This window comes from Apis mellifera, linkage group LG3 (genome assembly GCF_003254395.2).
Source record: "Apis mellifera strain DH4 linkage group LG3, Amel_HAv3.1, whole genome shotgun sequence".
In the NCBI taxonomy this organism is placed as follows: domain Eukaryota; kingdom Metazoa; phylum Arthropoda; class Insecta; order Hymenoptera; family Apidae; genus Apis; species Apis mellifera.
The window spans coordinates 1968259-1990636 of NC_037640.1; the positions used below are offsets into that span (position 1 = coordinate 1968259).

Below are 22378 nucleotides of genomic sequence, written 5' to 3' on the forward strand. Positions count from 1 at the left end.
ATAAATAAATTTAATTAATTTTTGTACTTGTAATTAATATATATATATATATTCATATTATTACATATATATGAAACTCATAAACATGTATATGTATTGAATATTTTAGAGTTTCAATATAACAAATGAATTTTTATTTTATAATTGTTCTTATGTTAGGCCAGTTCATATGTGCAATTTCAAGTCATAAAACAAGACTATGATTGTGTGCAATATATGTAATATTTTTTGATTAATTATTTATAATAAATGTTTGTGTATATAATACAAGTTACAAAAAAAGAAAATAAATATTTGGAATGCTTCAATGTACTTTAATAAAATAACGGTAGACAAGAGTCGCCAGAACCCCAAGAGCAATAGGAATCAGCCATGATCTCCAAGCACCACTGCAACTGCCAATTATTATGTCACGATGCAGCATTAACTATTTACATATCATACATTTTGAATTTTAATAACATTATAAATTTTGAATAGCATACTTTTATAATAATATATAAGGAAATATATAAGATAATTATTAATATATATAAGAAAAAAATATACAAATATATTGTTACAAAAATGATAAATTAATGATTTTTTTAACAAACTTAAATTTTCAAATGTGCTATTCAATGAATATAAGTTATTAAATAGTGATAAATATGCCAACACCAATGCAAAAAAGATGTTAGTAGCAAAATTATATACTTGTAATACTATCCTTAATAATAATATATATAATAATATAATAATTAAATATAAAATTTTATACCTAGAACCATTTATTTCAGATACTTCAGTAAATTCATTATTTTCTTGTGTTCTTTCCTCCTAAAATTAATAATTTATTTATTTCTATAGTAAACATGATAATAAATAAAACAAAAATTATATCAGCAAATATAAAATTATTAAATCCTACATACTTCTACTAATTCTCCAATTTTAAATTTCTCCATTAATTCTCTTGCATCACTTGAATGTCCAATATCTTCAAAGACTTCTGTACAATCTTGACCACCTTGTTCTAAAAGTACTTCTTCTCCTCCAGGATGCTTAAATTTAAGGTATGAACAATATTTTTATACATACTTCTGTAAAGTATATGTCGATTATAAAATAAAAAAAAAATATAGAATATATAATTACAGTTGTAAATTCAGTCACATTATAAACTTTATTATGAATGATAAACCATAAATCTGTATTATTGTTATGCTTAGCAACTTCTTCCCGCGTGTAAAATTTAGTATAAGCGGTATCAACAGTACTATTCTCAGACGCCATATTTATTCTTCTACAGTAGATAATATTTTATAGTAGATATATGAATATTATATAGATATCACTGAAAGAAATGAATAAAATATTGAATATATTGAATGATATATCGTTAAAAATTTGTTATATTAAATTTCGTTTAGAAAATATAAAAAATTTTATTCCGCACCTATATTAACTATGAGTATTGTAGTCTGAATTCAATGAATCCGTTAGTAAGTTATGTCTTATACGTAATAATATTGGACAATAAAAAAAAGCTATACAATTTTCTTTTTTAAAAATTATATTTTTATGAATTATTCTTGATTAATAAATAATTTAAATTCTTAAATAATATAATAATAATTTTATATTAAAAACTATAAATACTTCTTTGATAAAAATGTAACTATATGCTTTTAAATAAATTGAATATGTAATAAATATTTAGATTTTATATAATATTTTATAAATTTATAAAATTTAAAAAATTATTGTTTACTATGATAAATGAATTTATTGCGAAAAAATATTTATTGATGTAATAATATAATATAAAATTTAAACAAAAAATGTAAATTAATTTAATTGTATATATATATATATATTTATAATTAATTATTATAAGATTTAATTGAATTAAAAACTACATATATCATAAATAAAAACCAATAGGAAATCATTTCTTCTGTTGAGTATTTGAATTGATAGTTATGGCATAATTTTTTAGAATATTAATGTTTATATCAAATGCAGTTTTTTAAACGGAATACAAACATTTTTGTATAAATTGGTATCATAATAAATAATTTTTAATATTTTATTTCAGCTTCGGCAAGTAATGTTTAAATTTTATGAATTACAATTAATTTTACACTCAATTAACTAGTAATATATAAAATGAATCTTGCCGGTACTTTTTCTGTGTACATCGGTATTTTGTTAATTATTTGTGAATTTTCATTTACATTAATGTTAACATCTGGATTTAATAAAATTGGTTCCATAATAGAAAATATACAATGTAATTTTGTGGAATGTTGTACGAACGAATATATTTTCTCTGACATTGATAGTATGTATATTTAGTAAAAAATTAAACGTTTTAGGTTATTTGTGTTAGAATTTGTATATATAAGTGACAATTTTAGAATTAGATGAAATTTTTAATAAAGAACTTTATGGTCAAGAAATGGCTCAACATGTAATTATAAATGCTTTACGTGCACATTTAACTTCAAATAATCCTTCAAAAGCTTTAGTTATGAGCTTTCATGGTCCACCAGGAACTGGCAAAACTTATATAAGTCAAATGATTGCTAAGTTTCTTTATAAAAAGGGTGATCAAAGTAAATTTTATCATTTTTTTAATGGTCGTAATGATTTTCCTCTGCAAGATAAAGTAAATGAATATAAGGTATATTTTCATTGTTATTATAAAATTATTTTTGAAAGTAATATGCATAAATTTAATGTAAATATAATGATATATTATTTTACTACACAGGATGAATTATACAAAATTATTATTAATAGTTTACAAAAATGTGAAAGATCAATGTTTGTGTTTGATGAAGTGGATAAAATGCCAGAAGGTTTACTGAATGTTCTTGTACCATTTTTGGATTATAATACATGGATCAAATCATGGAGACTTGCAAGTTCTATAAATGCAAGGAAAGCAATTTACATATTTTTATCTAATACAGGTAGTTCACGAATTACGCAACGTTTATTAACACTTTGGGAAGAAGGTAGACAGAGGCATACAACTAAGCTTCAAGATTTTGAAAATTTAATAAGTGTTGGAGCATTTAATGAAAGGGGTGGTTTCTACCATAGTGATACAATAGATTCTAATGTTATAGATCATTATATACCTTTTTTACCACTTGAAGAAGTGCATGTGAAAAAATGTTTAAACAAAATTTTCATAGATAGAGGAATATATCCTACTAATGAGATGATAGAAGAAGCATTATCATATGTGATCTTTGGACCACCTCCACATAATATTTATGCAACTACTGGCTGTAAAAGACTAGAACAAAAAGTAGGTACTATTATATATGCCAATAAAAAGCATAAATTAGAACTTTAAATATATATAAATATTGTATTTTTATGTTAACATTTCGATAAGATCTAAATTTTATTGATTTTTCTTATTGGCACAATTAGAAGATGTGTAACAATTAAAAAAATAGTACAATTAATTTCTTACAATAATACATGTAGCGTTTGATTATTTATAATTATGTATGTATATGTTATTTAAGAAATAGCTAAAATTTGTATTATCAACAGTACAGAATTATAATATATACAATTGAGTCTTGGCAATTGACTTTAAAATATAGTCATAAAGAAGAAAGTTGTCTAGAAATATGAATATTTAGCGATATTTTTTTTTTGTATGATTCTAATATACAACAATAGACAACTTTAATCTTTATGACTTTTTATATCTTTATTCGTACTGTTATATTATATCGAAAATAATTATAATTTTTTTTGTCTATACAAATAGCTAAATATATATTTGTTTTTATGCGTTCAGTTCTCGTATATGAATATAAACTTTCTATTTATATATTTGTAATACAATCTCAAATAAAGAGAACAAGAAAATAAATTGTATTTTTATACCAATGTATGAAGATATATCTTTGTTTTATAATGTAAAAATGCATTATATTATAATTTTTTTCTCTTTTTTTTCATTAAGAATTGTTTTAATAACATTATGATTGCATAATGATGCAAATAATATAAAATATTCTTGATCACTGTGCTATCACATGAAAAAAATATCTAAGTAATGTATGGTTATTCTTCTTCAACATATTCTTTTGGGAAGAATCCTACTTGATCTCCAATTTTTCCTTTCCACCAACCTTTGGCATCACCTTCTTTACTTAATACCACAACTCTACAACCTCGTCGTAGATTTAATTGGTTGCGTTCGCCTCCTCGAAAATCAAATAATGCTTTAGCCAAGACACGTCTATATGGCCATAATAAACGTTGATCTAATTTTTCAAAATTTTCTGATAACGATGCCCGTTCATAATATTCAACAAGTTCAACTACACTTTTGAAGAAACGAGATTCACTGAGATAATAAACATCAGCACCATCGACATCGCGTTTAAATACTCTTATGTGTTTTACCGCTCCATCTGCCCTATAATATTGATAGATTATTAAAAAAAAAAAAAAAAAAAAAAAAAAAAAAAATATCGAAAGATAAAAAAAAATATTTCAGGAAAAGATATTATTTATATGAAACTCTTACTTGATACTTAGAGCATAATTAGTTTCATGCTTCAAACGAGGTTGTCCTGCAGGCCGTACTCGCAGCATATAGGTACCATCTTCACGAGGTTCTAATTTATTTGATGCTGTATCACGTCCCATTTCTCCTACAAACCATAATTTCACAGAGAGAGCACGTTCACATGATAAGGATGGTGGAGGTGGAGGCGGAGGCGGTATTGGCATACACCGACCTGAATGTGCAATGCATTGTTTGTGTACAGCATAACAACAGGCTTCACATCGATATCCCTATTTGAATGAATAATTTAATAATAAATTTATGTTACAATATTTAATAACTCTATAATATTGTACCTGAAAAATTCGGCCCTTTAAAAATTTGCCACATCGTTGACAACTACGTGGAGTGTTAAATGTTGTAAGCTTAAACTTATGATTTGTATTACGACACGCGGCAGGATTAACATTATCCATTGCATCTTGTAATGCCTTCATCCACATTTGTTTTTGTTCTTCGGTTCTTGCATGCAAAGTATATGCAGTATATTCTTGTTTATGGACCAGCAGCCATTGATAGGACCATCGAGAATCTCTGCCAAGAGTTCGCCTTCCTGTGTGATCTTCTAATCGATAATCATCAAGACGTAACGTTTCACGATAACAATATTGTTCTCCTCTGCCTGCTTTACAAATTAATACTACTTGTTCGAAAACAAATACATAACGCGCTTTTAACCGTTGATCACCATGAGCTTTTACCTAAAATGATAGTAATATTTTGTTAATTTTTATAAATAATGTTTAAATTATTTATTATTTTAATTATTAAACAAATTTATTACCTTGAGTTCTCCATCCCTAAGTAATCGTCCAAAGTCTTTTAATTGTGTATCTTCTGGTACATCCCAATCAATTATCGATGCTTGAATATCTCTTATAATGTCCAATGTGTCTGAATCACGTTTTACCTCATTAATATATTGTGCTATGTCAACCATTACTTCTCTAGCTTTTGCAAGTTGACGTCTATCTTCTAGCCAATCACAAGGAGTTTCTTCTACTAATTTATCAAGCAATAAGTGATATTTTAATACTCTTTGCATTGGAACAGATAAAATATCCCGCAATTTGAATTTCCCATTATTTGCTTCTTGTTGACATCTCTGAAATTATCACTTTCATTAAGATTATTAGAATATCATATATTAAGAATAAATATTTTAAAACATACAATAACTTCTTGGTTAACTAATTCATTACGCGCACATGCTTCTTGCAATGTGTTTTGAGCAAGAGTAAGATTTGCGCAATAATCGCCATAAATAAGAAATTTTTCTCGCCAATCGAGAAAAACTTGCGCTAAAGCAGCACCGGTCCTTGCTTTTCGAAGTTGACTATGAAAACCGGCATGAATTTCTGCGAGTTCTTTTATACCAAAAAAAATACGTGTAGAATCTTCAGGTCGCAATAATGAAGAAAGAGGTCTAGCAAAATATTTAAGTAAACTATTAAGAACATCCGAATAATTGCGTTCTGTCTCAACAAGTTCTTGAATTACATAATCCCTTTTTTCACCTCCAGAAATTGCTCCATCCTGTTTTATAAAAATTGATTAAAAGTTTTTTTTTGTAAAAAATACAATAATATAAAATATGAAATACCATGAAGCATAACAAAATTAATTATTAGCTATAATTTATAATATTAAAATGAATTTTTGATGATTGCCTATATAAAGAATATAAATATTTAACGACCTGTGCAACAGATGGAGGAGGTGGCAAATGTAGACTACAAAGGTCCTGGTAGATTTCTTCACTTTGAGCATGGCTGCAGTATGCTCCATATCCATCTTCTTCTTCAACGGGATCTTCATTGTCGCCTCCTCCACCTGCTTCATTTCCTTCTCGCCTCCTAAATCTCCTACGACGATCTTCATCTTCACGGCTTTAGCATAAAAATATGAACAGCCATGCACTATTCATGCATGAAAAAAATAAAATTTCTTGCAAACTTAAACTATTTGCAGCAACTATAGATTTCATTACAAACAATAAATATAATTTAGCACATAGAATTTTAGAACAAATGTAGAATAAAATTTAAATTAGTGCCAGTATCACTGTACTGAGTTAATCTTTCAATAAAAATTTATAAGTAATTTATTAAATAAATACATGTAAAAATTGTCTTTTAATTGAATACAGTGATGGTTGGTACTTTAACTGCAAATTTTTAAACATTTAAGTTGCAAAAAACGACAGATACCTTCTCTGTGGAAGGCCAGTCGTGTTGAGAATTACTCGAGAAACAGAGTAATTCCTGATATACTTGAGATTCATCTACATCCATAACCTTAGGTTTCATGGTAAATGTCCCCACTCCTGTTGTGGGACTAAACCCATTGATACAGTTATTATAAATATCATAAATAATTTTTTCATATCAATTTTTATTATAGCTTTATAAAACTATCGTGTTTAAGAAAATATTTTGTTTGTACTTTAGGATACAAAATATAATCTATATAGAATTTACAAAATTTAGAAGTTTAAATGCTTACCCTGCACCAGCACTTTGTAAATCTTTATAAATATCTTCTTGTGATCTACCATGACTTATAGAAAATCCACTGTAATAAATATATTTTTTAATTTATTTTTATATTAACATAATATAATTTATGAATAAAAAAATTGCATGGTAACAAATTACTTACAGTATACCCTTGCGTCTTAAACGAGGACAATTTGATAAAGCTGATAAAGTACGTAATACACGAAGAAAATCTGATAGATCAAATAACATAGAAGGTTCAAAAAGTTCAGAATCAGTTAATCCAAATATAGTTGAACATGCTGATAAGAATACTTTTATATTTCTTAGACATAAAAATTGTGCCATTTGTGGTTTTTGGTTTACATCTTTCATATCTATACAACCGGGATCCACTGTATTTAGAAGATTACATAGCAGCACACCATCTCTTAATGTATATGCTAAATCCACTGCAGTAGCCTCTGGCCAATTTGCTTTATGATCTGCTCTTAAAGCTCCACATCTTGTTAACCATTTAACACATTCATGCCAACCACTTCCATTATCTGAACTGCTTTCTATTCTGTTCATTTTTATATGTTTGGTTTAATACAAAATATTAAAAGTTTATAATAAGAACTCTTTCAATCTATAATACATTAGGCCATAAAGATTTTATAGATGTATTTTCTTATGCTATGAAACTGTAAAAACAATGATTATAAAAAATATCACGAGATAATAATAGACAATATAAAGATAATAATATACAAAGATATGCTTTAACAAATAATAAAAAAATAAATTGAAATCATATCTAAAGGAAATTTTAATAGATAAAACTATCAGAATTGAATGTGTATAAATGCATTAGAATAAAAAAACATAGTAAAATATAACATTAAAATAAATAATATTTTTAAAAATGTACCTCCATTCAACGAAGAATTTATAAATTGTTTCTTCGTTCTTCTGTCAGTGTTAAGAATATTCTGTAACCAGTTTTATAAAGGAATTCATTATTGTTCCGTGTCGGTTCTTAAAGATATCTCAACGGAATCTATAGTGCCGTTTAAAATGGTTTATTGGCAGTGTCATTGCTAAGAAAGCATTTAGCCAAATTATAACTTTAATACGTGGTTATTATTTTACACGATATGCCTTGTTTTCTCATTGTAATATTATGACGTTCAACCCGCTGCAACTTATGATCGCCATATTGCTACTTCACTGCAGTCGATCATATTATAAATCTCAATATAATATTTGCTTCATGTATTCAATCATAGATGGAGCTATATGTCTAAATTAATATTATATTCAAAAGTTTGAAAATTGAAACAAATTGATTTTAGCAAATGATTTTTTGCTTTATTTTTTTACCAAAATGTAATATTCATTTATATTTTATTATAACTATTGTAAGAATTTAAGTAGAAGAAGAATTGAATAAAAATACATTTTTAAATTATTTAAAATAAAAAGTTCATAAATATATTTTCTAAAAAAAATATAAAATTTGTAATAATTTATTTAATGAATTAATAAATTTGTAATAATTTATTTAAAGAATGAGATTGTTATTAAAACAGCTATATATAAATATTTAATTATTATTTTAAAAATTTTATAAATTATATTTAGATTTTAATTTTATTAGATATTAATATTTTGTATGAATAAAAATAAAAATTATTAATTTTAAGAATTTTATTTATACTATATATTAATGTATAAATCAGTATATTATTTAAAACAAAACGTACCAATCTCTCAGCCAATAGGATAAATAAACCTCGTGACGTAAAGTGAAGTTTCATATATATAAACACACACATTCATATATTTACCGTTCGTAGCACATTCTTATAGTTACTTTAATGCAGTGTGTTGATCATAATGACAGTAGTGTTACTGTTTAAGAGCTATTGAGTGGTATTATATTTTATATTAATTAATAATATATCATTAATTAATAATAAATCATGGTAAATTTGTTTGTTAAATTTTATATTTAAAAATATTGTGTTTATTTATACGTATACAAATTATTTATACGATAAATATTATTATAAAAAGATATTATATGAATAAAAAAGATATTTTGAAAATATTTTAATTTTATCAATATAATATATTTGAATAATTTTTATCATCTATCAAACTATTATGTATCGTATACGGTATTTTATAAATAATTAAAATAATTTTTGTTTGACTTTTTTTTCTTACATTAGTCATGACAAAATGATAAAGAGGATAGAAGTTTGTTCTTTTTCTCTGATCAACTTCGGTGTAAAATGTAAAAATAGTTAAAAAATAGTTCATGATTCTCTTCGCTAATTTTTAAAATTTACATCTATAAAATTTATACGAATTATATACGTTATATAAATTTTATACGAATAAAGTATTAAAGTAAGTATTTATATAATAAATAAAATATTATTTACTCGAATATATCGTTTTTATTGTTTCGAATTTTCAATGGCGGATTTTTAACATTTTATATAAATTATATTTTTTTATGGGTAAAAAATAAATTATTATTGTTACAAGAACAATGTATAATAATTATTTGGATAATGTTCAAATATAAAATATTTCAATATATGTAAAAATAATTATAGTATACAGAATAAATCACGAAAAATAGGATATTTAAACATTTTCATTATATTTGTCATTATTGTATCAAAAAATTTTCAAGATTATTCTTTATGGAATTTTCATGTTATATTTCATTTTAAAACAAATTTATCGATTTATATTGTGATCTTAAACTGATCTTTGAAAACTTGATTCAAAAAATACGATGATTTTATTTCGTGAATAATATTTTTAATATATTTTTTCTATTGTTCGTCTTTATATAATTTTTCATTTAGATTGTATTTATGTGTAAATTAATAAATAATAAAATAAGTAAGTTTAATGCAACAATTTATTATATTATTACATAAAAAGAAATAAAACATATTGTAAATTAACATATGACAGCCATTGAGATTTAATAAATGATAAATTATTTTATTTTATATATTTTGAACAATATTCAATATTTTGGTTTTGACACTTGACTTTTATTTATTTATTTATTTTTTTTTGATTAGCTTTCTATCTATATTTTTTATTTTTACATTAAAAATATATAATAAATTTTTCAATTTTAATTAAATTTGAAATAAAAATTTTAACTTCAATTTTTTAATACTTATGCATTATCACATGTATCTTCTTAATCTTCTTTTGTATATATTATAGGAAAATTTATAAAATATAATAAATAAAATCCTTTTTCAAATACGAGATAAATCATAATGAATACGACAGTCAATTCAGTTGTTATTCAATACTAAATAAGTTATTTTGTATATTCAATATAAATATACAAAATATTAAAGCGTATAATTTGTTTATATTTTTATATAAATAAATCTAAATATAAAAATATAGTATTTAATTAAGATTCATTATGATATTATGATTTGTATATAATATAAATATAATATATATAAAATTTTCTATGTAACATAACGATTTAAAAACATTAAATGATCTGAATGAAAAATTTATGAAACGATAATTATTTTTGAATAGAATTTTAAACATAATTTTTAATATTCTTCCTTTCCATTTTATTTTCTTTTTTTTTCTATTTTAATAGAAATCATCGAAAAGATGCAAGTTTTATTTTATGTGATTGCATTATTAATTGTATGTAATATCACACATGGAAATGTTTACAATAAATTACAATGTAAAGATGAAAATAATTTATCTGTAGATTGGTAAGTATTTATTAAATTATCTTAATTAAAATAAAATTAATTTTGTATAAGACTTATATATATCTCCTAATTAATTAATAAATAATACAAAATATAATTTAATTATAAATCTAAAATAATACTTATTATTTTAGGTATGTGCTTTATAAGTTGCCAAAAATTCAAACAAGTAGTAATCCTTTAATTAGAGAAGGTCTCGCTTATTTGTACATAACAAATGTAACCATTAGAACAGGTTGGCAATTATCCACTAGGCCTATCAGTTCGAGTAATTCTATACCTGGAATTACATTAGCGCCTCTTTACAATCGTGTAAGCATTTAGCAAATACTAATTATTGATTAGGTTTATTAGAAATATAAATAATACTATTAGAATAGAACTATTTAATTAGAATTCATTAATTATTATATTATAATTTAAAAATGATGAAAAATAAAATTTCATTTTATTATAATTTAACATGTTTTAATTTGAATGTTCAATTTATAAATTTTTAATGAAAGTTTCATTATTTTTTTATTCTATAATTACGTAGGAATGTAATATATATTAATGATTTATGATCTAATGCGATAGATTTCTTAAATTCGCTATATAATCTCTAAAAATAAAATATATTTATTTTAAATGTATAAAAAACAAGAAAATCATTGATTTAATGTTTATGATGTATCGTTAAGAAAAAATAAGAAAAAAAAATATTTTAAGAATAAATTAATGTTACATATATAACAATAAAAAGAATAATTTAATAGATGTAATAATATAATCCTATATAATAATTATATAGGAAAATGAAAAGGATAATTTGTGGAATTTATATAACGATAGTCCGCCAAATGCATCTTATGCATGGAATTATGGTCATACTAAAGGTGTAGTGATGATAAACAGTGATCAAGGATTTTGGTTAATTCATAGTGTTCCAAATTTTCCTCCAGTTCCTATAGAAGGTATGCAAACTCGACCATTAAGAAGGGAAAATATAACTATCGATGGCAAATATAGTTATCCAGAAAGTGGAACTTTATACGGACAGAGCTTTTTATGTATTTCCCTTGGGAATGATCAATTTGATGTTGTTGGAAAACAATTAATGTACAATGAAATAGCAGTATATGCAAAAAATATTCCCGAAACTCTTGGTAAACAGTATCCAGTATTGAAGAATGCAACCAATCAAAAACATTTTAAAAACCCTCCATATACTCATAAAGCCATTATAAAATCTTTAGGAGATCTTGAATTCACTTCGTTTGCTAAGAGTGGTAAATGGGGAAAAGGTAAGTAATTATAGATAATAATTATTTATATTATATATAAAATTATATTATACGTATATATTGTTCTTTTTATACAATATTATATTTACATTATTTAATGTTAAATTTCAGATTTGTATGGCGATTTTGTAGCACCACAATTACAAGCAGATTTATATGTCCAGTCATGGTTGAATAGTCGAGGAAAGTTGCCTACAGTTTGTACCCGTAGAAAGTAGGTTATCATATTTTAATCTTTGTTCCTTCATTTTAAATTATTTTCCATTTCATAAATTCATTAATCTTTCAGAATTTACAATGTTAAAAGTCTTAAATTCGAGACAGTGAATATAGATTATAATAGCAGTCACGATCATTCAAAATGGGCAATAACAGCCACTAAAAAATCTAACAATCATTGGGTTTGCATTGGTGATATTAATAGAGCCGTAAGTTTTATAATCAAAAAAGGTTTTTCTTATGTAAAAATAAATAAAATATAAATGTATAAATTATAAACATTAAAAATGTTTTCCTGTTTAGGATACACAATATTTACGAGGCGGTGGAACTGTGTGTTTCAAAAAGTTATGGGATGATTATCGTAATATTATAAATGATATAGAGCCTTGTCATAATACTTCATGACACAATATTCATGATTTTTTAAAATAACAATTACTTGATAAAAAATTAGCGTACTAAAAGAAATATTAAAGTTAAACGATATTATATGTTTTAATAACATAAATTTATATATAATATATTGTATATAATAATATATATGAAAGAAAAGAAATAAAAGAAAACAGAAGATACTATTTTAATTTGAAATGCAAATATAGAGATATATTTATTTAACAATGTTTCGATCGATTTATCGATATTATTTGTATAAAAGATATTTTTCAATATGTATTGTAAATTTTTATAACACCAATATGAGGACATGAAATAATAATCGTCATATTAACTGCAGTTTACTTGCAAGTATATAAAGAAGAGGTCTCAGTGGCTCTTTATTACTATCTGTAGAATAAGGACGAACGACGGAGATCAGAAGCAGTTCTTAAATTGAATTTTATGAAAGGCGGCAGTGACTCTTTCTGCACCAACTCTCGTTTCGTCTTTCTTTTTCTCAACCGTGCTTATTGTCTATCTAAGGAAATTGCAGAGTAGCTCGTGCCGTTAATGAAAGAAAAAAAAAGGTAGCCGAGGTTTAGTAAGCGGAAAGAGAGAGAAACGATTTGCTCTTTAATGAAAATTCCAAGAAATCGACTGAACTTCGGTCTATTCTTTATCGGTCGCTTCAAGTTTCTCCATTTCTTTGATAGACTTTGTTTCAAAGATTTTTTTTTCAGTGAAGAAAAAAAAAGTTTTCTAAATATTGAATCGATAAAAGCTGTTTTAATTATTCATTGCAATTACATTTTCCTTTATCATAATCATGAATCTTTAATTTTCTAATATAATAAATAAATAAATTCTTTAATAAAATGTATACTTAGAAAATGTTTATTTGTAATTACATTTATCACAATATAATAATAATTAATGAAGATGGAAAGATATATATATGTATAGTATAATAAAGTCATTTTACATAATACATAAAAAAATTTTTGAATAAAATGAAATCATTTATTTTCTAATCCTAATACGTTCTACTTTTTTTTATAAAATATAAAAATATTTAAATTATTTGAATTTATTTTGTATTTATATTTGTTGAATACATTCCAAAAACAAACAATACAAACACAAATTGATACAATTTTGTCAATCACTAGAGAAACGAAAGGGATAGCGAAAAGGAAAAGAGAAGAGAGATAAACTGATTTGGATGAAAAGATTGAACGGTAGAAAGGTGGAGAAGAGGGTTAAAATTCGTGGGTGTTCATCCAGGCGTGAATCAACCGACAAACGGTGCATGCTGCTAGGAGACAAAACAACGACGAAAACGAGAAGCGAGGGAGTTCGGTAAAGCATCTGGAAACGGATGCTTGGAAAAACAAGCTGACTGCCGTTGAAAGGGGATTAAAAGCAGGAATGCAGGGATTCCTTTAATACAGAACTGGCAGCTGGCTGGTAACATTCAGTCAATTTCTTAAAGTCTACATAATTATATAATATTTATAATTTAGGAAAATTAATCTTGATATCTTTTTATTTTCGATATCGAAATAATCATCTATAATCCAATATAAAAAAAATTAATATATATATATATGTTTGCATTATATATACAATATATATGTATATGTGTATACAATACTTGTATATACATACGAATCACAAAAGAGATTCTGAATTTTATTTATTTTGATTGATGAAATTTTATTTCATTAAGTCTTTGATATATAATGATTATATAATAAATGATTTATAAGAAATTACTTAAAGACGATAATCTTGAAAGAGAAGATCTTATAACAAATTAGTGAAATATTATTGATATATTTCATGTCACGTACCGTTTTGATGTGCTTGATGGAGCGCAGATTTTGGTTGAAGCACATAGTAGTGTCATAAAAGGCTATGAAATTTTGGCGGCTGGAAAGATGAGAAGACGACGTTGCGGTGTTCGCAGCGATATTTTAGCATTAAAGACACCCTGTTCTGCATACTAAAATCCTGTGCACCATCCAAATATACGTGCAACGTTATATGCATGAAACCATCGTGTGTCGTGTTTCGCGTGTGTATTTAAGCACACTACTAGAGCGCATGCGCAAGCTTCTATCATCCTTTTTCCACCGGTTACCAACATCCTACGGTCTTTACCACCTAGCTTCGTATTTATAGTTTATGTACAGGTATATGTGTCGTGCTAGATAGTCTTACGTGAACTTTAATATTGCTTTATACTTATTCTCATATTGGATACGAAAAAGAAGAAAATCATAGTAGAATTGAAAATAAGAAATCTGTTAAAATTTATAGAAGTGAGATATCAATTTTTTAAATTTTATATAATTAGAATGAATTGATAAATAACATAACAACATAACAATGCAACATAATTACTTGTTAACTAATTAACTATAATTCGGAAAATGTAATTTCAATTATTAAAAAATTTAAAATTTTATGAACAGTAAACAAAATATCGAAAACAAACAATTAAAAATGATGTGGAATTTAGGTTAAGGTTATAATCGATATTATGCATATTTCTAAAGGTTATGCATATGTAACAGAGATCTGTAGACAAAGTTTAATATTCATATTGCAGACTTTGGAATAGTTTCCTTTATTTTACAAGAAAGATAACTCAAATTTATGATATCATTAAAACAACAATATAATAATAGTTCTTTTTTTTTAAATGCTTTATCAATACGTCAGCATTACAAAGTTTATGATAATACTTATTTTTCGTTTATGTTCGTTATATTCTGAGTCATTGTTCTCTTATTCATCCACCTTATTTGGTGAGCTGGAATTTATTCCAGTTTCTTGTAATACGTATTTTAAACAAAGACGTCAACTTCAAATCTTCAATGTGGACAAAATACAAACGTCTCGTATCGAATATTTTTAAAATATAATTAAAAAATATAATTCCATTATCTTCTGAATTGAAATTTTTAAAATATTGTATATTATTAGCAATATCAAGTAATAATTATTTGTATATGAAAAATTTTTAAATTCAAATTTATAACATAACATAACTTTTGAATTTTGTCTTAGGATAATTTGTTCTTCATTGTATCCATTGTAAAATATTATAATAAATATGTGTTTTATAATTATTGTGCAACAAAATTATATAGAAGTTTTCAATTTGATTCTGCTTCACAATTAATATTTCATAAGAAGCTTTATATATATTCAAGCAGGGAAATTTATTTATTCATTGTATACAATTTGTATTAACTAATACTGATTTATAGATGGAGGAATAAATGTTGGAACATCGTAACATAATCAGGATGAGAGGAAACAAATTTAATAAGGCTAATAAAGATAAATATATAAATGCAAAATGGTCGAAGGTAGAAGATTTATTGTTGTGCGACTGCATCGCTACTGTACAGAGAACTGCATTAAGGCGGTAGGAACTATCAGAGAGGTTCTCTCTAGTTGCAACATCGTCGGGAAACTACACCGAACAACTGTCTCGGCGTAACCGAACTCGAATACATCACCGTCGTAGTTTCAACCCGAAGCTTCCGGTACTTACCGAAAACTTATCAGACAACGGAAGTGTCGTTGACTCATAACCATCGACTTATTACCTCTTTATTGCTTAATTTTCAAATAAATAATAATGATATTATTATTATTATTTTTCTTTGCATTAGGAAAGATTGGATTAAACTGGCGAACTGGTCATCTTTCTTTTCTCTTTGTTAATACATATTATAATAATTTTTTCTTATGTTTGTAATTTACAAGGTGTTGATTCTAGAAGCTAAAATAAATATAAAAGTTGTATCAAAATGTATATAATATATAAAAATGTTGGTTGAAACTTATTAAATTAGAGGAAATTTAAATTCGCGTTAAATGAAGATGGGAATAGAGCGATTTCACTCTCTTTCTGTCTCGCTTCTTCTAACGCAAATTTTAATAACTTAATAATGAATCTTAAATGATATTTTTATATACCAATTTTACGTTTTTTTTTTACGTTTATTTTGGTCTGTGAAAAGTGTTCATCAAAAGAGTTCCTTGAGTATATTAACCACCTGTACATAAATATAATAATGTAGTTTAATAAGATAGATATCAAATTAAAATAAATATAATGTAATGAAAAATTAACTTTAATAAAAAATTAATATGAAGAGTTTAAATAAAAATAAGCTCTATATGAGCAATAAATTTTACTATTAAGAAAAGTTTAAAATATTAATCTTAAGTTTATTTTTGCATTATTTTTTAATTTTGAATATAAAATATAATAAAAAATCCAACATATAGATTCAACAATAGATTTGATTGGAGAATGCTTTGAAAATATAATAGACAGTATAGTTTCTGTATTATGAATTGTGCAAATATGCAAATCCTTCTTTAATGGGCTTGATATACTGTTTAAACTGTGACATAAATCTTGCACCAGGTGTAGAAAGATTAGCTTATTCACACGTCAAAACGTGAATTCGTTAAATTCATATAATCATTTCATCCTATATGAATTTATTTATCAAGTTAGTTTTTAATCAAACTATATAAAATATATAATTTACCTTTTATATACATTTTATATACCTATTGTGATAAAATATTTTATTTCTTTTTTTCTTTTTGCACAGAAAATAAAAAACTTACTCTTTTACTCAATATCACTATTTAATATTCTTCAGTCTCTCTCTTACACATTAAGAGAGAGAGAACATTCTTGTATTGGAAGATAGTGAAATTAAATTACTCAATTGGGCCTTTGAGAGTCGTCTCTCGTTTCTCTTTTGAATTGAAGAAAAAAGAAGAATTATATCATTGATGCAAGAGTGAAAAAGGAAAGGATTTAAAAAAAAGGAGATGGGAGATGCGCGAGAGTGTGAATTGGTAACGGCACCGGTAACGGGAGTAGAATTAGAGATACTGGCAAGTATAAAATCGCAATGTTAAGGCCGTAGCACGGGCGAGAGAGGTGGCCCTCCTCTCGTACAGACGCGGCGGAGAATAATTCAAGTAGGTGGAAACTGGAAGGGTAAGGGCGAGGGTTGCGTGGCGGTGGAAATTGCGGATGGCAGGGGTAAAGCTGCAGCACTCCGCTTAGACAAAGCCTAACGAAGCTTCTATTCAGCAACAGTAGGCATCACGAGGCCCAACTTCACTTCTATTATACTTACTCGTCGGCACGAAGTGAATTCCATCCATCAACGGAATTCCAGGCTAAGCAGCTCTCTGGCATCTCTATCTCTGGCACGAGAGGTATTCTCTCCTTTTTTGGGGTTGCATCCTCTTTGTCTTTACCTCGTCATTTCAAAGTAGCCCGTGTTTTCTTCTTTTCGACATTGTTCCACATTCTTCCTTTCCTTTCCTTTTTTTTTTTTTTTTATGCGTACGCGGTGTCTTCCACCATTCACCAAGGTTCATGCCTTCCCCATTAACTCGTCATCTATCGATCCTTTCTCTTTGAGGATGGATCACGTTTTATACCGTTTAACTTTAATATAATAGGCTAACTCTTCACTCTTATTATCCTCCTAATTTTTAGATTAACGAAAAGAAAGAAATATAAATATTCGATGTGAAATCGTTCTTACCGCTCTTTTTGGTTATTTCTACTTGTTTTTCTCCCCACCATCCTTCTTTTTTCTCGCACGACCATAGACTTATCGACAGCCGAAGATATGTTGGCGCGAATCTGTGGCCGGGATAAGCGCGTCTCCACCGTAATAAAACTCCCGGAGGGAAGCCAGCGCCGTTAGCTGGAACTTTTCCTTAAAAAGAGAAGGAAGAGGAGGAGGAGGAGGAGGAAGAAGAATCAATCCCGTAACGTCGACTGGGTTTACGTATAGATCAATTCTCGAGATCGTAACAAACTTATTTTTCATTACAAAAATATCATGTTTGTCTTTTCTTTATATATGTTCAAATTAGAGAATTCTAAATTTATAATTAGAATTTTAGATTTTTATAGTTTTAGAAGTAGAATTTTAGAGTTTTATAATTAATTTCTTTTTTTTAAAAAGTGATTTTTATTAATATTAATAATTAATAATTTTATTAAAAAAGATTTATATAATTAATATTCATCAGCAGTTTATTTGAAAGATTGGAGAAAGATTGGAGAAATTTCATCTTATTGACGAGATGAGAAACAAAGGATATACAATAAGGAGAATGTGGTAGTGACAAATGTAAGGGGATGTTTGTCCTTAAGTGCTTGAAAAGCTGGAGTTGAGTAATTGAACGCGTGATCAATGGGCTTAACTTCTCGATCGAATGAGTCTAGACGCAAGAACAGCTAGAAAATAAGAGAAAAATAAACGGGGAATGTTTCTCCATTGGTAAATATCGGATATCATCAATAAAATCGATATAGATTTATGATTCAAGCATTTTCAAATGAATTTATCCCTGTTTTTTTTAGATCTATGTATCATCTTATTGTGAAGGTATAATGAAAGGAAAGAAGAGAAGAAATATGGTATTGAAGAAAATAAAAATATGGCATTCTGTTTGTGATTTTATCAATAAAAGGGAATAGTCAGAAATTAGAACAAAGAAAGTAAAGAAAAATTGGTAAGTTAGTGATTTTCATATTTATAATAAAGGTATCTGGCAGAAAATAATGTAATATATTTTATGTGTTAATTATTTAAATATTTACATAGAACAGCATTGGAGCATAATTGACATTTAGTAATAAATAATCTATAAAATTTCTTCAAGATTTTTTGTTAAGAAATAAATATTTTTAAATTAAATTATGCATACTGATAAATCTTCTATAATGAAGAATAATATGATCCCTAAAAATTACAAATTAAGAACATGAACATGCATTCCTAAATGTTGCAATTTCTTTGAATCAGAAATAAATAGGTATATGAAAGAATAGTTATGAGCTTCAAAACTCATCTTTTAAAATACTAATTGAAATTCTTTCATAAAATGTGTAAAATGAATGTTTTAATTTAATTTTTCATATTAATTCATTTTTATTAGGAATTTAAAAGTTAAAATGAATTATTTTGATAATGGTTAAATGTTAAATTCAATTCAATATTTTTTATTTCCACTTTTTCTTATCTATGATTATCTATTATATTTTAAATAAAAATTTAAAATAGTTTAAATTAGATTTTAAAAAGAAATATAAAATTCACGTAATATTACTATTCTTTTCTTTATTTATATGTATTGTATGATACCTTACACATGAATACAGAAGAATCATCAAAATATAATAGATATTACCACACAAATTTATGTAAATATGAATTGTAAATATGTTTTAATTATATAATTCTAATATTAATATTAACAACAATTAAATAATAATTAATTTGAATATTAATAATCTAATTATACGCCCTGACAATATTTTCACCTTGCTCTTGCACCAAATACAATTAAAGCAAACCAAAATTCGACAAGAATCTCAAGAGAAATTGACCAATTATACGTTGCAAATAAATCTACAAGGTATTCCTAGTTAACGTATGTCCATTGAAGGCCAAACTGGAAATAGGAGGGAAAGTAGAGAGGGGGAGATAAAGTTAGTGAAAAGGATGCAGGCAGCAGATGAAGCAGATAGATAGTATTAGATAGGATGGCCTTCATTGTGTTCTCTGGCAAATTTTGTTGGACAATGGGAAAGGTTGATTTGGCCCTCATGAATGTATATTACATTAGCGCCCATGCTACTTTGGGATTTGAGTTAACAAGTTTTCGTATCCTCCACGACTCTTCTTGTCTTTCGTTTCGCTTTTCGCATGTTTTCTCCAATTTGTTTCGAGTAAATGCTTTCAATAAACGGATAAATAAATCTTCGATCGGTCGAAACAACCTCTTTCTCGTTCCAGAAATATTCCAAAATTGGAATCAACAATTTTCAACGAAACTGAATGATTAACGAGTTATATGTTTCACGATCGTCTCGTATCAGATACGATCCGAACTTTGGAGAGGATCTAATCGAAGGTTTTAATCAGTGTCCTCGATAAACCGTCGAAGGAAAGAGAGATTCTCAAATCGGTGGAAGTAGAAACAGACGTTAGACAGGTCTGGTCGGGGATCCGAGGCTGGTATTTACAGAAGCAATCTAGAACAGGCAAACCAGAATCGCTTCTATCCTCCTCTTCCTTTCTCTTTCCCTTCTTCCCTTTCGGCGAAGATGGTGGTGGTGCTCGAAGAGCATTTGTGTGCCGGTTTGGAAGGTAGGTGGTGAGGCATCTGAGGGATGCATTAGCGGTCTGAAAATGCGCCAGTGAGTGGCACAGGTTTGTCTGGCAGATAGAGAAATGCACGCGCTTAAGAAACGGGCGTTAAACAAAATATACGTCGTTCGAGCCGTCAAAATGAAAACATTTCGCCCAAACGAGATACGAAAGAATATAAAGATGCATTCGATCAAAGGTAAGAGATGGAAAAGTGGATTTATTTAATGATGTATCGATGAAGTGAAAGGAAAAAGTAAAATCATAGGATTAAGATGTATAAAAGAAAAGAAAAATATCACAGTGATATCGAATAATTTTACATTTTTCTTGTGACATGTATTGTAATATCTCTCTTTATTTTCAGTAGTATAAATATTGAAGAGGATAAACAGGAAGAAAAAGGAAATGGTTTAGAGAGAGAAATGAAAAGTAAAGGCGGAAAATGAAAAGCAAATACAATAATGTAACAAGAAGCTAAGAAGAATAAAGAGAATAAATAGACTGGGTAGTTGGGTATTGATCCATGTTATAAGTTTAAGGCAATTGGCAATGAACGATACAAAATATTTATTAATTTTAAATAATAATCTCACCTTGTCTGTTTAAAATTAAAGAGAATACTATTTGGAAGTGATCTGCTAATTTTTAGATATAATAGATAATTCATGGTTTATTTTCAATTATTTATGTGAACAATGTTATAATGAACAATTTCAAGATTTATTAATTTCAATATAGAAACACAATAAATGGAAATGATTTATATAATTCTTTTATTATATAAATATATTTCATTATTTCTATTTATATTTGTTGATGATAATATTTTTCCATTGAAAATTTCATTCAACAGAAATAAGAAAGATTAAAATTCTTGTACAAGGAAATTCATCTAAAAATTTTAATCCTAATGAAAATTTATGTAGAGTATGATACATATATATACATGAAACAATCTTTTTCAAATCAATCCTCCAAAGTTTTAACATTTTATTAAGTTTTATAATACAATTTTGCCTGAGAATTTTGTTTACGAACAAGAATAATAGAGCATTAATTTCTGAAATTTTCATAATTTAAACTTTTACTTTATTTTGCTCTTATTTTAAACTCTATAATAGAGTTATTAACAACGTTATGTTAAAAAAAAAAATGAGAAATGCATTGAAACTTTGGAAAACTTTGATTTTACCCTCTCAAAAATATTTTTTCACCGAAAAAAAGTTGTTTCACTATATTCTACATATATACAAACTTTCATTAAAATTTTTGGCTTAGATAAATTTCTCTGTAAATTTTTTTATGGTTACTATGATGTGTACGTATATTTAATTTTTATTAATTAAAAATACATTTTTTTATAATTATTTATAAAAATGGAAGAGAGATCATATATTATTTA

The 22378-nt window shown here is 26.0% G+C and overlaps 4 protein-coding genes and 2 long non-coding RNA genes across 11 annotated transcripts; 4 read left to right on the plus strand and 2 right to left on the minus strand.

The window, feature by feature from the left end:
* Positions 1-111: 111 nt before the first annotated feature.
* Positions 112-1573, minus strand: LOC413486 (cytochrome b5). 2 transcript variants are annotated; one of them, XM_006568480.3, is made up of 5 exons: positions 1439-1573; positions 1138-1336; positions 915-1043; positions 761-819; positions 112-389 (listed from the first exon to the last, which is right to left on the minus strand). In XM_006568480.3, exons 2-5 carry the CDS (start codon positions 1273-1275, stop codon positions 305-307), a joined length of 411 nt encoding a protein of 136 aa, XP_006568543.1. In that variant the 5' UTR covers positions 1276-1336; positions 1439-1573; the 3' UTR covers positions 112-304. The 2 variants fall into 2 exon arrangements, with proteins under 2 accessions (XP_006568543.1, XP_396930.1); XM_396930.7 differs by having other exon boundaries at positions 112-395; positions 1439-1570.
* A 390-nt stretch (positions 1574-1963) lies between these two features.
* LOC724985 (torsin-1A) lies at positions 1964-3378 on the plus strand. The gene is made up of 3 exons (XM_001120885.5): positions 1964-2326; positions 2403-2668; positions 2759-3378. Exons 1-3 carry the CDS (start codon positions 2152-2154, stop codon positions 3350-3352), a joined length of 1035 nt encoding a protein of 344 aa, XP_001120885.2. The 5' UTR covers positions 1964-2151; the 3' UTR covers positions 3353-3378.
* Positions 3366-8307, minus strand: LOC413488 (protein vav). Of its 4 annotated transcripts, XM_026439438.1 has the most exons (10): positions 8003-8307; positions 7253-7775; positions 7097-7165; positions 6813-6928; positions 6329-6507; positions 5765-6127; positions 5376-5696; positions 4888-5292; positions 4550-4821; positions 3366-4438 (listed from the first exon to the last, which is right to left on the minus strand). In XM_026439438.1, exons 2-10 carry the CDS (start codon positions 7660-7662, stop codon positions 4081-4083), a joined length of 2493 nt encoding a protein of 830 aa, XP_026295223.1. In that variant the 5' UTR covers positions 7663-7775; positions 8003-8307; the 3' UTR covers positions 3366-4080. The 4 variants fall into 4 exon arrangements, with proteins under 4 accessions (XP_026295223.1, XP_006568540.1, XP_006568541.1 ...); XM_006568477.3 differs by lacking the exon at positions 6813-6928 and having other exon boundaries at positions 6291-6480; positions 8003-8306; XM_006568478.3 differs by lacking the exon at positions 6329-6507 and having other exon boundaries at positions 6802-6928; positions 8003-8306.
* Positions 8308-8923: 616 nt separating this feature from the next.
* Positions 8924-13354, plus strand: LOC413489 (deoxyribonuclease-2-alpha). Its single transcript, XM_396933.7, has 7 exons — positions 8924-9006; positions 10739-10862; positions 10997-11174; positions 11656-12148; positions 12260-12362; positions 12438-12576; positions 12671-13354. Exons 2-7 carry the CDS (start codon positions 10753-10755, stop codon positions 12773-12775), a joined length of 1128 nt encoding a protein of 375 aa, XP_396933.1. The 5' UTR covers positions 8924-9006; positions 10739-10752; the 3' UTR covers positions 12776-13354.
* Positions 13355-14481: 1127 nt separating this feature from the next.
* LOC107966069 lies at positions 14482-16540 on the plus strand. Its single transcript, XR_001706488.2, has 2 exons — positions 14482-15072; positions 16027-16540. It is a non-coding gene; the product is annotated as an uncharacterized LOC107966069 (long non-coding RNA).
* Positions 16541-17435: 895 nt separating this feature from the next.
* LOC102656299 lies at positions 17436-21715 on the plus strand. 2 transcript variants are annotated; one of them, XR_003304390.1, is made up of 5 exons: positions 17437-18016; positions 18419-18580; positions 18851-19098; positions 19182-19333; positions 21341-21715. It is a non-coding gene; the product is annotated as an uncharacterized LOC102656299 (long non-coding RNA). The 2 variants fall into 2 exon arrangements; XR_003304389.1 differs by having other exon boundaries at positions 17436-18580.
* Positions 21716-22378: the final 663 nt, after the last annotated feature.